Below are 14,486 nucleotides of genomic sequence, written 5' to 3'. Positions count from 1 at the left end.
AATAAGAAGTAAGACCTATAGGAGTCTACTCTTGCTGGGAACAAGTCATGGTGGTCGAGCACTTGCCTAGTATGTGCAAGACCTTGGGCTTTATCTACAGTATTGCAGCCCTCACTCCCAAATGTATAACAACATATCTCCAGCATTGTTTATGACATGGCAAAATTGCAAAAGCCATAAATGGCCACCCACAAGGTAAAAAATAAAATCAATATAAATACAATAAATAATAAATATAAATGCATTGTAGTACTGACAATGTAGAATACTGTGGAAGAATTTTAGTACTGAGGAAGTTCTGCACAAAGCTATCCACAGCAATCTAAAATGGAAAGCTATGAGCAGGCATGGTGGCTCATCTGTAATCTCAGCACTTAAGAGCCTAAGGCAGAAAGACTGCCATAAGTTTGAGGACAGCCTGAACCATAGAGTGAGTAAGCCTGGCCCAGACCAGGGTCTCAACTTGTTCCCCTCATCCCCCAAATAAAATATCTGAGATATTGCTAAATAATGCCAGTAAGTTAAAAACGACGAGTCATTTTTGTGTAAGTGGAAATATGCACATGAAAATAAGGTAGGGTGCGCACCTGTCTTCGGCTCTGTGGGTGGCGGCACTGCCAGTGCAGAACATGTGCACAGGAGACCAGAACCCTCATCTCAGTCTAAGCAGAGGATTGACTAAGGAGAAGGAGTAATATCCACTTGATAGTAGCTCTTTATTGTTGTTAATCACTTATTTAATCAGCCTTTTCCTGGAGTCCTCTTCTAGTTTCTCATCTTATAATCATCTCCACTGCCTCTTTGTCAGGCTCCTGCTGAAATCATGATGAAGGCCCTTCTAACTGGATGAGTGCTCTGATGAAGATACTAACTGTGAGTGCGCTTGCACCTCCCACCATGCAAGAACAAGTGGAAGGATCCATGGTCTTGATCTCAGAATTTCTACCCATCAGGACTGCAAGAAGTATACTTCTGCTGTTTATACCCAGTCTGAGGTATTTTTTTTTTTAATAGTCTAAGCAGATTAAGACAGAAGTCACTCATGGGACAAGTATTTGAGTATACTCTATAGCTAGTAAGGGATAAAAGGCACTGAGAATGTTATCTATGGTTAGATCTGCTTTCTGTCCCTGAACTGGAAGGAAAAGTCAGGAAACCTGTCAACAATCACCAAGCAGCGTTAGCAATGTCTGCACTATACTCTGGAATATAAAGTGCAATTTTGGGGTTGTACTTTAATTTTAACTGTGGCAGTCCTTTGTATTTCGGCCTCTCTCCTCTAGTGATTGTGTGGTTTCCATCTAGTACTTAGAATTCTATTGTTTATAGTAAGGGTATTTATTCCTATAGCTCAGAGAAATACATGCAGCTTTAAAACTGTAGCATTAAAACAGGCAATATGATGAAAAGCAACAGAACAGAGTTAATTATAAATTATGAAATATAAAACCAACTTTCACTTTTACAAGGCAGCTTGAGGACTGCATCCAGCTTTCAGTCTTACTTGGCCCAATGCTTTATTAATAGGAAATTTTACACCGACAGTTTGACTTCAGGCTTCTTTTGAAAATTCTGATGAGGCAAGGCCAGATTCAAGTTTCTCTGTATCGACAGACACCTGGAGCTGAAGCCTATCTTTCTCTCTCAGAAGTTGCTTATGCACCCCAGTCCCCATTGCTTCACTGACTCCTGGCCTGTTTCACACTTGAATGTTATTCATGGTCTTGAAATCTATTTACATTTGACCAACTAGAAGACTAAGACTACTGTAACAAAACAGGTTTGATTTCCACAAATGGTAGAGACAGAGGTCAAAGGACTTAGTGATATTAATCAAAGAGAGTAAGAAAAGTATGGAGTTTACACTTGCTTCTAGATTTGTGATCTGAGACATTAGAAGCACAAGTTACAGGTTAATTGGTTCCACAAGTTAAACAGCACAAAGAAGAAGCTAGGTGAGTCTGTGTTGTAGAGAGCATGGCACTTTCTGTGTGCTCAACATAAAAAACCTCAGTTCATGCAACTGTAACAACAGAGACAGAAGCCACTGTAATCCTCACCTCCTGTATGAACAGGCTAAGACAGGAAAACTCAAGAAACAAAATTAAGCAGCTAAGAAACAGAGGCTAAAGCTCAAGTAGAGAACAACACGGTCCCTGACACAGGCACACAAGGGCTGGAACAAGCACTACAGATGGGTAGCACTTCACAGAGAAGAATGAGCAGGTTTGAGGACAAGGCAGGGACTTCCTGACTTTGACAGGTTCTGGAGACTTTTGCAAATGGGAGAGAAAACAAATTCCAAAGAAGCAAAGGTAGAGGCTGGAGAGATGGTTCAGTGGCTAAGAACACTTGTTGCTTTTGCAGAGGATCTAGGTTCAATTCCTAGCACACACCTACTGGATTCACAACCATCCATAACCCCAGTTGCAGGAGCTGACCTCCTCAGACACCAAGCATATGGTACACATACATATATGAGGGCAGAACACACACATAAGATAAAATAAATCCAAAGAGGCAAGGGCGGTTGAAAGAAAATAAAATCCCTACCTAGTTCAAAGGAACAAACCCAGAACCAAACAGTAACAACCACCACCCTACATGAAAGTCTACAGGAAATGGTAAGGAATAAAGATTCCAGAAAAACCCAACCAAACAATTTCAGATGAGCTATAAAAAGATAAGTCATTCAGTTAATTTGGAGAAACTACTAATATATTTCATGATATCAGTTTTAGAAATTTCCCCAAGTTTTCCACTATTCCTACAAAAAGGCAGAATACCATCTCCTCTCGGGTGTTAACATCTGGCATACACAACAAAGTACCTGCAGAGAGCCTGGGTCATACTGGCGTCTTTTACATTCGGGTCGGCGGTCAGGCTCCGGATGAGGACTGTGATCATCTGCAGAGGAATATGCTGCACAAGGCTGGCCAAGGCGACCGAGGGCTCAAAGGATGCATCTAGTTTTAGTTAGAAAGATAGGTAAACATGGCAAAGAGGCTCAAAGTGAACTAGTTTAAGGAATAAAACGACACGCGCACTTGTAGTGAAGGCGCTCTAAGAAGTTGTTATAACTCTGAATTGAAAGTTAATCACAGAAAAGATTTAGCAGCGCACAGCAATAATCACTCATTCGATAGACAACAATGAATTACAAGAACTACTGCTAACGTTAGTCAATAACCATTGTTAATGGTACGTTTTTTGGTTTTAGATACTGTTTTGACATGTAGCAATTAGAAAAAATAATACAACCAGTCATATATCATTCTAATATCTAGGTCAGAGGTTCTAAAATAATTAAGAAATATTATAGTAGTTACTATACTTCTCTAAGGGAGACTCACAAATCTTGAGTAGAAATTAAGGGGAAGGGGCTGACTTTGCTTACATTAAAATGTCAGGATTACGATGATCAGCGTCACTACTACAGCTTAAAGACGTGAAACAGAAATCTAACAACTATGACAAACTACCAGTAAAATTACAGGGAGGGGAAGCTAATGGACCTGGTATATAATAAATGTATTACATTGTATGAGCCTTTAAAACTCGACCCTCATTTCGGGTTAAGATAAAGAGGGCAGATTTACAAGTTCAATTTGACTGACAGATTTTAAAGCCCCTCCAAGGACAGACACATAGAATTCTCAGGTTAAGCACAATCCTTTGAACGTTCCAGTTTCTGAGGATGCAGCTGGTGATAAAGACAAGACAAGCATCCACCTCGGCTGCCAAACGGCCCACGTCATACTTCACACCTATTTCCACGCCACCTGCACCTCCTGTTACATACATGTCACGGAGTGAAAATGCCAACACTTTAGAAACACTACACAGTAAGCCGGGACAATCCTATAATGGACTGTGCACGACCCATGATTTTTTAAAAAATGAGAACACTGAAAAACAACTCCAACAAGATAATAGTTACATACAGTAATAACAACGTGGTAAGCATCATACGAGACCATTAGTCAGTAATGACTAGAAGCTTTCCAGAATGGCTGTCAGCCTGGAAGCATTCCGAAACTGGAGCAGAGGCTGCGTAATTAAGTGACTTGCTCAGTGACAAAGGTCTTCGGACTTAGGCTCCTCAACCTTTCGGCTACAGCATACGATTCTGAACAAGGCAGTGGAGTGGAATAAAGTTTTGGATAAGGCGTTTGGATTTGCTCTCCATCAAGAATGCCTCTTCCTGGAGGATTTCCACAAATAAGAAGGTATGCTTGCTGACCCGCTAGTCCCCCAAAAAAGAATGTTTCCGGACAGAAAGTGAGGTACATTTGAGACACGGGTCGAATCTCCAAGGCATATTTTCCTGCAATAATGACCCTTACCTGTGGAAGAGATGCTTGCAAAAACTTCTTGCAGAGAAGGCAGCAGCGTGGAGGGCTCGGCCTTCCAGATATTTTGTAGTAAGTTACTCACTTTTGTTACCTGGGAGACATACTCCCGCAGCTCCTTCTCCTGGGTGGACACACACTGGAAGTGCCCTATCGTTCGAACCAGCTGTTGACAGAAGGTAATGGCCAGTTTCCCTTTGGGGACGCACTGCACGAAATCCGTCAGAAGGTCGCTGAGGCGGGCACAGAGCTGCGGCTCCGGCCTCTCACAGACCAGGCGCAGCACCTCCACCTGCAGCAGGCTGAAGAGGTCCAGCACCGACGGGCAGCTCATGATCAGCTTCAGGCCGTTGTGAATGTAGTCCAGGATGGCTACGTCCTTCCTGTCCAGTGAGTGGTAGCCCTGCTGAAGGAGGCCCAACACGAAGGTCTTGTTGAAGAAGGACTCGAACTCCGGCCGGTGGTACCGCGCGTAGGCCTCCAGCACCTGGTGGCCCACTTGTCGCTGGAAAGGGTCCGGGCCCTCCAGGATGAGACGGGTCGTCAGGTCAAACATGGCCTCGCACTGCGCCCCGTCGAGCCAGTGCTCCGCGGACTCCACCACCTTCCGCACAATCATCCGCTTGAGGGGCAGAGGATGCGAGGAACTCACCAGGCCCTCCAGGATCTTGTCCATCGTCGCCACGCTGCAAGGCCAGGCCCAGGGGAAAAGGAGCTGGCGGCGGCAGCCCCGAGGGGCAGCAAAGCGCCGCGGCGGGGGGGAACTCGGTGCCGAGCAGCAGCAGGTCCGGCCACCGCCAGCGCCGCCTCAGCAGCCACATTTATCGAGTGCGAGGGCCCATCCGAGCCGGGACAGGAGCGGGCGATTCCGGGGCGCCTGAGGGCTGCCAGTCCCCGCGCTTCGCCTGGGGCGCCGGAGGCCCGCACGCCGCAGCCTAGCCGGGCCCGCGGGCGATCTCAGCAGGCGGGACCCCGGAACCCCGGGCTGAGCCGGACGATGAGGGGCGCAACGGCGTCCAGGCTCCCGCCGGTGGGCAGAAGGAAGCCGTCCCGGGCTGAGTCAGGTGGCGCTGTCACCGAGAGCACCGCGAGCAGCCAGGGAGAGGAGCCGGAGGCGGCGGACACCCTTGACCCGGAAGCAGAAATACCGGCAAACAGGAAGTGAAGCTGCGAGGTACCACAGCTAGGTCCGCCCTCGCCCCACCCACTTTCTTCCGATCTTTTCACCTACATTCGACCCTTTTCCTTCTAGCCCCGCCCCTTCCCCCGCCTCTCGTCCCCATCTAGCTCCTCCCCTCCCCTCCAGGCCGCACCCCTTCCCTAACGCGCAGGCGCCGCGGTGCCGAGTAAGTCACCTGGCCGCTTTCGCGTCTCTGGAGGAGGGCGACGTCATAGTCTGGGAGTCCAGGGAGGCCGTCGCTTCTCCAGCTTCTTGTCGCCTTACTTCGGCTCTGTCAGTGTTGCTACTTAGGGACCCGGGGACGCAGAGACCGCTGAGCACCCCCGGATGGGGAGTCTGTGTTAGGCCGCTGGCGACTGCCCGGAGAGAAGCGCTTCCCCCGGAGGGGCCCGGATGCGCTTTTAAAGGCAAAGAACACAGAAAAGCTACGTCCTTGTTAGCAGTTGGCAGGGGGAGCAAAGTAAGCAAACCGTTTAACAGAAGTCAAAACTTGCACTTAGCTGGAACATTTCCCCGAGTTTCTAGAACAGAATCGGGTAGAGAGGACTTTTCACGGTGGAGGTAGTTTCAGTTTAAGCCAAAGACGGCGCCAAAGGCAAGAATGGAGGAACCTTTTACCCTATCAGGACCTGTGTCACAATGCTTACGAAAATTTGAGGAAGTCCTGTTTATTTAAAAATCTTCGGTCTGAGAAAGTTTTGGAAACTCGAGAAGAGCATTGGGTGAGGAAGTGAGAAAAGTATAAGACTAAGCACACGTTTTCAGAAATTTTTGAAAAGACCGTGTTGGGTCAAGACATGCTTCAGTCCCTAAATGACTGGATTTTCTCCATGAAACGATTGCTAAAGTAAAAACAGTACTGGTAGCTCATCCATTGAGCGATGATTCGAAACAAGGTTGTGATAAAAATACAGTCTGAACTTTTGTATCCTGTGCACAGTGTATAAGCTGCGCCCCAAGTAGCCTGCAGGGTAAGGTCGAATGGAAGTGTGTATATGTGCCTGTATAAAAGGGCACTTTTGAAAGTGGACTTGACGGTGCCATAAAGTTTACATTAAAGATCTTTTACAGCAAGGAAGGACAGGTGAGGTCATCATATATGTTCCTTTCAAGTTAAGTCCCAAAGATTTTAAATTCTAGGTGTGGGCGTGTGACCAAGTGGTAAGAGTACCCGACAAAGTCCTGGATTTGACCCCCTTGTATGGAAACAACCAAAAACTTTAATCATAGGCTTTTAGTTTGGAAAATGTTGCCTAATTATAGCTCCCTTCAACCTTGTGTAATATAGCTGTGAGATCAGCCATGGTTGGTTATTCTATAAACCTTTATAGTGTCCAGTAGGAAGAAGAGGTAACTTGTTTCTATTTTACTCTAGTGTTTCTTTTAAGTTACAGACATGATCACAGCAATATATTTAACACATCCATTTCCATAATACTAAAGATAGCAGTTGAGAGGTGATAGGAGTGAATGGGAACTGGAGATTCAGTTTGTAGGAAGAGATGGGGAAAAAGAGGTTGGATCTAGACCCAGGAATGGCTTTCAAACTTCTTTAAGTAGAAGATAAAGCCGCAGAGAAAAGTTTGTTTTTCCTGCAACATTTGAAAACAAATACAGCAAACAAATTCATTGTACATTGGTTGTTGGTTTTGCCCAGGCTGCCCTCAGAAGGGTTTAGTTGAGGATTATCTTGACTTCCTGATTCTCTGCCTCCCAACTCTCAAGTGCTGGGCCTGCCTGCCTTTGCCACTATTCACCATTTTATGAAGAACTTAAGCACAGAGTTAATTCTACTTCTAGGCATATACCTGGAAGATTAAAAGCAACGACTAACAATACATCAGTGTTCCTGGCATCATTATTTAAAATAGCCAACAGGTGAAAACTATTCATGAACATATGAGTGGTTAAGTAAAATGTGATACATGCATACAGAGGGACATTAGTTGGCTTTAAAAGAATGAAATTTTGGTACATGAACGAACACTAGCTATACCGAAGAAGCTATTCACAAAGCAATAAATACAGAGTGAGTCCATGTATGTGCGGTAACTAGAATAGTCAATAGAGACAGAAAGAGGTTCCTAGAGGGGTAGGGAAGAAAGCAGGATATTTGTTTAGAGCGTGTTCATTTCTGCTTAGGTAAACAGTTCTGGAAACGAACAGCGGTGGTAATTGTATTGAAAGACCTGGATAAATCCAGACCTCCCCAGCAGGAAGAAAATAGCCAAAAATCCAAGCAGGAAGAGAAGAATCAGAAATCTAGGATTAGCCGGTTAGTGACTGTGTTTCAGGAACTAGCTGGAGATAAAGTTAGGTTGTAATCTTGAGAATAATCTTGAGAAAGAACTAGCTGATTATGACCTTGGGAGTGGTCCTGAGAGGCAGGGAGTTGCCCCCTTGTGATCTTCACTGCTATTTTCAGAATTTTCTGTGACACACTCCCTGCCAATTCCGGATCACTGGGCTGTGGTTTCTTCCCTTAAAAATCGCTTCTCCCGGTCACTCGGGGTTGAGCTCTCCCCCTGCGTGGGTTATGAGTCTCGGCCCCAGTGCACTGGTTCCCGTCTCATCTCATCATTAAAGCCTTGTGTGATTACAGCAAGGAGGTCTCTCGTGAGTTACTGGGGGGGTCGTGTTATCCCAAGACTTGAGTGAGAGTCTCCCCAGCACTGAGGGTCTTTCAGTATGACGATATGAAAATATTTTGCCACTGAACTTACCCCTTAAAGTTTTATGGCTGGGGATCAGTTAGCAGAGTGCTTGCTTGCCTAGTGTGTACTAAGCCCTGGGCCTCAGCACTTGGTAACCTGGGTATGGTGGTACATGCCTATAATACCAACACTCAGGAGGTAGGTGCAGGAGTACCCGGAGTTTGGTATTATCTTTTTTTTTTTTTTTTTTTTTTTTTTTTTTTTTTTTTTTTTGGTTTTTCGAGACAGGGTTTCTCTGTGGTTTTGGAGCCTGTCCTGGAACTAGCTCTTGTAGACCAGGCTGGTCTCGAACTCACAGAGATCCGCCTGCCTCTGCCTCCCGAGTGCTGGGATTAAAGGCGTGCGCCACCACCGCCCGGCTGGTGTTATCTTTTTTAATATAGCTCAGTCCAGGCTATATGAAACACTAAAAAGGATATATAAAGAAGCAATCCAACTAAGAGTGATCAAAATATATGAAACATTTAATAGAAAAGAGCATACAGACGACAAATAAGTATAGGAAAAGATATTCAGTATCATTAGCCACAAAAGCAACGCAAATTAAACTAAGGTACCACAACACACTTGTCAGAGCCGTGAACTTTAGAATTGGTGACAGTTCTGGGTAGGATACAGAAAAATAGGGTTATATTATTGGTGTTAGTACAAAATGGTTTAGCCCCTCTGAAAAGTTATTTGGCAGTTTCCTTTCTTGTTTTTAAAACAGGGTCTCGTTATGTAAACCATGGTTTGCCTCAACTTGTAATCTTTCTGCCTCAGCCTCTCAAGTCCTAGAATTATAGGCATACTTCCCACATCTGTCTTCTTTGGCAGCTTTTTAAAGTTAAATATGGTGGCTGGAGCGGTGGCTCAGCAGTTAAGAATGCATATTGCCAGCATTTGGATCGAAGTCCCCACATTGGTTGTCTCACAGAAGCCTGTAATTCCATCCAGTTCCAGACAGATCCAATGGCTGTGGCCTCAGTGTGCATCCACAGTAAAGTGCACATACCCACCTCCACCCCCGACATGCACATACATACACATACCCACCTCCACCCCCGACATGCACATACACATACCCACCTCCACCCCCACATGCAATACACATACCCACCTCCACCCCCGACATGCACATACATATACCCACCTCCATCCCCACATGCAATACATATACCCACCTCCATCCCCGACATGCATATACATATACCCACCTCCATCCCCGACATGCACATACATGTACCCACCTCCATCCCCGACATGTACATACATATACCCACCTCCACTTCCACACAGACATATGCATAACCTCAAAAATGTCTCAAAATTAAGCGTGCAGTTATCACATGGCCATGTCGCTGAACTCCAAGATATTTATTTCAGTGAAATGAGAACTTGTATTCAAATAAAAATAATCATACGCAGATGCTTACGGTAGCTTTATGTGTAATAGTAATCTATGGAATGGTTAAATTGGATAAATAAACTTTTATTCAAAACACAGACTATTAACAGGAAAAAGCAGCAGACTATTGATAGGTGCACCCACTTGGCTGATCTCAAGGGCATTATTCCAAACTAAAGAGGCAATCTCCAAGGTCACCCAGTAGGTCCTTTTATATAGTACTGTCACAAAGAATATTCTTAGAGATGAAAGGTGGGTGTTTGTTAGGGTTTAGGACGGTAGAGGAGGGTGGGCATGAGTAGAGCAGGACACAGTTGACTCTGACGGACTGGTCTGCATCTTGATGAAATGGCATGTAACTATACGTACATACATCAGACCCGTATCCTGATTTTCATATTGTGCTATATTTAGGTAAAATGTGTAACACCAGAGGAAATGAGAAGAAGGGTTCAAAGTACCTCAATATTTGTAATTCTTTGTAGTCGCCTTCAAAATAAAAGGAGAAAATGATCTCCCACTCTCATATCCAGCCTCACTTTGTAAGTGGTCAGAGCTTAGGATTAGGTGATCCTGCTGAACCCTGTGTTATTCATCCTAACATATAGCCACAGCCTGTAATAATTAGAGATGGTGATGCTGGAGCTTTCTAAATCAAATTTCAAGAGCAAGTGTGAACACGACTATGCACAGATAATGGACTAACTGAATTTTTGCCCTTATCTGGTTATATATAGCTGAAGAACAACATATGACTAAATCATGGTGGCCAGGAATAAAAGTTCTCGTTTCTACCCACCATTAAGCTAAAAAAGAGTCAAGAGTTCTGTGTAATAAAAACTCCAGCGTGTCTGGGCCCTACTTCTGTGTGATATGGAATTGTCGATTGTGAGGAATAATGTAGACAGACACTGGGATGCCATGACAACGTACCGCACACTGGGAGGCTTAAACTACTGAAATGTATTCTGTCACAACTCCAGTGCTCCAAATGTAAAATCAGGTTGCCAGAAGACCCCTTTCTGGTTGTCACCTTGTGTGTCTTCATATGAACATTTCTCTTTGTGTGCAAGGGGAAGAAGAATTTCCACTCTACTTTTCTCCTATATGAGTAGAAGGAGGACTATGAGGGGAGAGGAAGGGGCTCAAAGAGTGCATGCATGTGTGTTTGCATGAAAGTAGAAGTGCAGCTGTCCGTGGGAGGAAGGGGACGATGGGAAGGGGCAAAGGAGTAGGGCCAAGGGAGGATGATGGGGGTTAAATGTTCTCTCTCTCTCTCTCTTTCTCTCTCTCTCTCTCTCTCTCTCTCTCTGTGTGTGTGTGTGTGTGTGTATGTGTGTGAAAATGTCGTGATGAAACCCATTTTGTATGCTAAATAGAATCGATTCAAAAGACTTAATAAAGTAAAAACAAAAGAACAAACACAAAAGAACACTAGTCTTTAGATTAAGTGCCACATTTAGTTATCTTTTGAAAGTTTTATTTCTAAATATGATTGCACAGAGGGGAGAAATTCAACATACGGATTTGGTAGTTAGCTGTGGGGAACAAAATGTAGTCCATAACAGAAATCAGTTTCCCCTTCTGTGGACTATTCTTGCCCTTATCTGAAAATTAGCCAATTTTCAGTTGATCTATCACCTGAAATAGAGGTCAATTAAATTTGAAACTGGGGTAGATCTCAGAAGTATGAAATTCTTAGCACCCTAGGTGATGCTCACTCACAAGAAGACTCGACTGAGGAACTTACTGCAGTGTATTATGGTTAGAAAATAAATACAAATAGGTTAAGCCATTTATTAATATAACTAATGCTACAGGATTTATGTTCTTTGTGGATAATTGTAAAAAGTGGCTTTTTGTTTGCTTTTGTTTATGTTGTATGGAATAGTAGAGAAACTCACTTTGAAAGATTTAGAAATTGAAGACATTAAAATTCAGGGAAGAGTCAGACTGAGAAGCAAACAGGCTTTAAATTTGGGTTGTGAGCCACGTGTGATGTTAGACACATGTAAGCCCAGCACTTGGGAGGCTGAAGAAGGATCAAGCGTTTCGAATCATCTTCTGCTGCATAGTGAATTTGAGTCCATCCTGAGCTATATGAGTCTTTGTCTCAACACCCAGTGTCTTTGGAACCTACATGATGGAAAGAGAACCGGCTCTTAAAACTTGGCTTTTGACCTCCCCACAGGTGTGCTGTGGGACCTGCTTCCCATAAATAAATGTTCTTAAAAGAAATGAAAACCGGAATTGGATGTGGATCATATGATTCCTAGACAGTCTTAGGGCCCTATTCAAAGTTAGAGATCATGAATGTTAATGAGACTTGTCTGTTTTCTTTGCATATAGCCATGTTTGCCTTTACAAATCTGAGTACAGAAGAAATAAGTAGAAAGTGGGACAGAACCATCTGTGATGTAGCCAAGTTCGAGGAAGCAGGATTATAAGTGCTGACACTTAACTTACCGGGCTAAGGTTACTTGATATGGCCGGTGAGAAGTGAATCTTGACCAGGCATAGGTTACAAAAGTCACAGCGAGCCTGAGGCTGCAGCAAGTTTATTGCAAGCCAACAAACTTTTTATGTGCTTATGAGAAAATACACTGGTAATTGCCAGGATACAATGACATTTGCAAGCTATACAAGGTACATAAGATTAATGTCTAAGACCAACTGTTCTGTCAAATTTTTATATGCTTTATTTACTTCTAATGAATGCAGAGAAACAGGTGGCCCCAACGCTCCACTGCCCAAGGGAGTGCCTCAGTTCTTCAGGAACTGAAAAGCACACAGTGCCAGAGAAGCCATGGACTTGAAAATCCTGACACAAACTTCTCAGAGCAGCTAGACCAGGCCAACTCTATGACTTCCTGCACAGGATGAAGGCAGTAAAAAGTCTGGAACTGTAAGGGGATGGTTATAAATGATTTGATTTATAAAGGGCATTAGCGAGACTATGAGCGAGTGAGAAACAGTGAGAAAGTGATGGAATCAATAAATCCTAAGATCTGGTTGGCCCAGAAGACTGACTCCTGTAGCTCCCATGAGAGGGAGTAAGCTAGAAAGATGCAAGGTGGTTAGAAAATGGGGTGTTTCAAGTTAATATGTCATTGGGAATGGCAGGGGTTGAGTTTTGACCACGAGAATAAGTGGCTGGAGGTGGGGTGAAGGAGAGCTGAGGATGGGCAGGGCCAAAATCTTTAGATTAAGTTAGGACACTGGTGGCAGAATATTACATATCTGGGTAGACACTGAAGTCAACTGAAAACTATGACAGAAATTACTTCTAAAGCCATGTCTATGACCAGGAGCTAAAATCTGTGAGGAATGATGTTGGGAGAGAGTGTCACAGAAACAGCATTGCAGCAGAGGAATGCAGGACTGTAGCTTAAGCTAAATGATGATTCTTTGGAGAGGAAAACAGAATCGAAAAGTCCAAAGGACTAGAGACTTGATTTGGCTTTTTGAGGGCATTAAAATCAGGTGTGAATGGAGTAAGCTGCTTCCTCCTCCTCCTCTGCCTCCTCCTCTTTCTCCTCTCTCTCTTTCTCTCTCTCTCTCTCTCTCTCTCTCTCTCTCTCTCTCTCTCTCTCTGTGGGGGAGTGGGAGGTGAGGGGGATGGGGGGAGGGAGAGACAGAGAAAATAAGAAAGGATTGTAGGAAGGGGTGAAAAAGAGTATAATGGAACACATGTGACATGAAAGCAGAAAACAGAGGACCTTTGACTGGACGAATACCAGAAATGGGTCTGGTGGCTAAGGTACAAGCAAAACAATGGGGGAGGAAACAAATTGGAACAAACTATAATGTCACCTATAACTCCTTCAGGGAGTCAGCTCCGAGGGCTCCATGTTTAGCTTTATTTTGTCACCGTGACAGATATCTGACATAAATAACTTCAAGGGAGGAAGGATTTGTTAGGTCACAGGTCGGGGTTTCTGTCTGTTCACTTGGCCCTCTGTGCCTTGTCAGATCATCATGGAATGACATGCCAGAACCAAAGAGAGGGTGCATAGGAAGATGTAAGATAAAGCTCCAGGGACATGCCTGGTGCTTCACTCCCTTACCATCCCTTACCATCTCTTAGTAATGACACATTATCAAGCCGACACTTCACTGGTCCCTTTGTTAGAGTCCTCTTGATTTAGTCTTTAGAAATGCCTCAGATATGTTTGAGCTGTACTTTACTAATCTTTAGGAGTTTCTTTCCTGAAATTGTTTTTGGAGTGTCTCTCTACATAGCTCTGGCTGTCTTGGAATTCACTGTGTAGACCAGGGTGACCTCAAGCTCCCAGAGGTCTGTCTGCTTCTGCCTCCCGAGTGCTAGGATTAAATATGCAGCATGCCCAGCCTTCCTAGGGGTTTCTTAAGCCATTCAAGCTGGCAGCTAAAACTGACCATCTCACCTATCTTCTGAGGACACTTTGCCAAACTAATGCAATATCCAATTAATTTATAAAATATCCTCATAGTGTCTTGTATTTCTACATTTACCGCAATTATATTTCTATGAGTCTTATTTGTCTTTCTTATGTGCTAGGGTAAAGCTCTTTATAGGCAATAGTCAACTCTCTTGCACATTACCTAGCACCCAGTGTAGTATATCTTTGCTAACCTTTGGGATATTAAATGTTCTGTGGTTCTCAACCTTCCTACTGCTGTGGTGACCCCCATCCATAAAATTATATTGTTGTTACTTCGTAATTGTAATTTTGCTACTGTTATGAAAGGGTTGTCCACACCCAAAGGGCAGTGAAACCAGCTAAAAACCACTGTCCTAGCACTGAACACTCAGAGTTTATTCAAAAAATTGACCTTTGTTGTAAAAGAAAGTCCTTTTTGGTAAATGCTCA

At 44.0% G+C, this 14,486-nt stretch overlaps 1 protein-coding gene across 1 annotated transcript in view; it reads right to left on the bottom strand.

Annotated features, from left to right (window-relative positions):
- Positions 1 to 5,479, bottom strand: part of Usp38 (ubiquitin specific peptidase 38) — a 32,875-nt gene extending 27,396 nt beyond the window's left edge. Inside the window, exons 1-2 of the mRNA XM_057753464.1 lie at positions 4,347 to 5,479; positions 2,831 to 2,966 (exon numbers count right to left, since the gene is read on the bottom strand). Of these exons, the coding sequence (XP_057609447.1) occupies positions 2,831 to 2,966; positions 4,347 to 5,028 (818 nt within the window). The 5' untranslated portion in view covers positions 5,029 to 5,479. The remainder of the gene's footprint in view (positions 1 to 2,830; positions 2,967 to 4,346) is intronic.
- Between the last annotated feature and the right edge of the window lie 9,007 nt (positions 5,480 to 14,486).

This window comes from Chionomys nivalis, chromosome 21, assembly GCF_950005125.1.
Source record: "Chionomys nivalis chromosome 21, mChiNiv1.1, whole genome shotgun sequence".
Taxonomy (NCBI): Eukaryota; Metazoa; Chordata; class Mammalia; order Rodentia; family Cricetidae; genus Chionomys; species Chionomys nivalis.
Note: the sequence above shows the minus strand (reverse complement) of the source record. Positions and strands in the feature narration are given on the sequence as shown.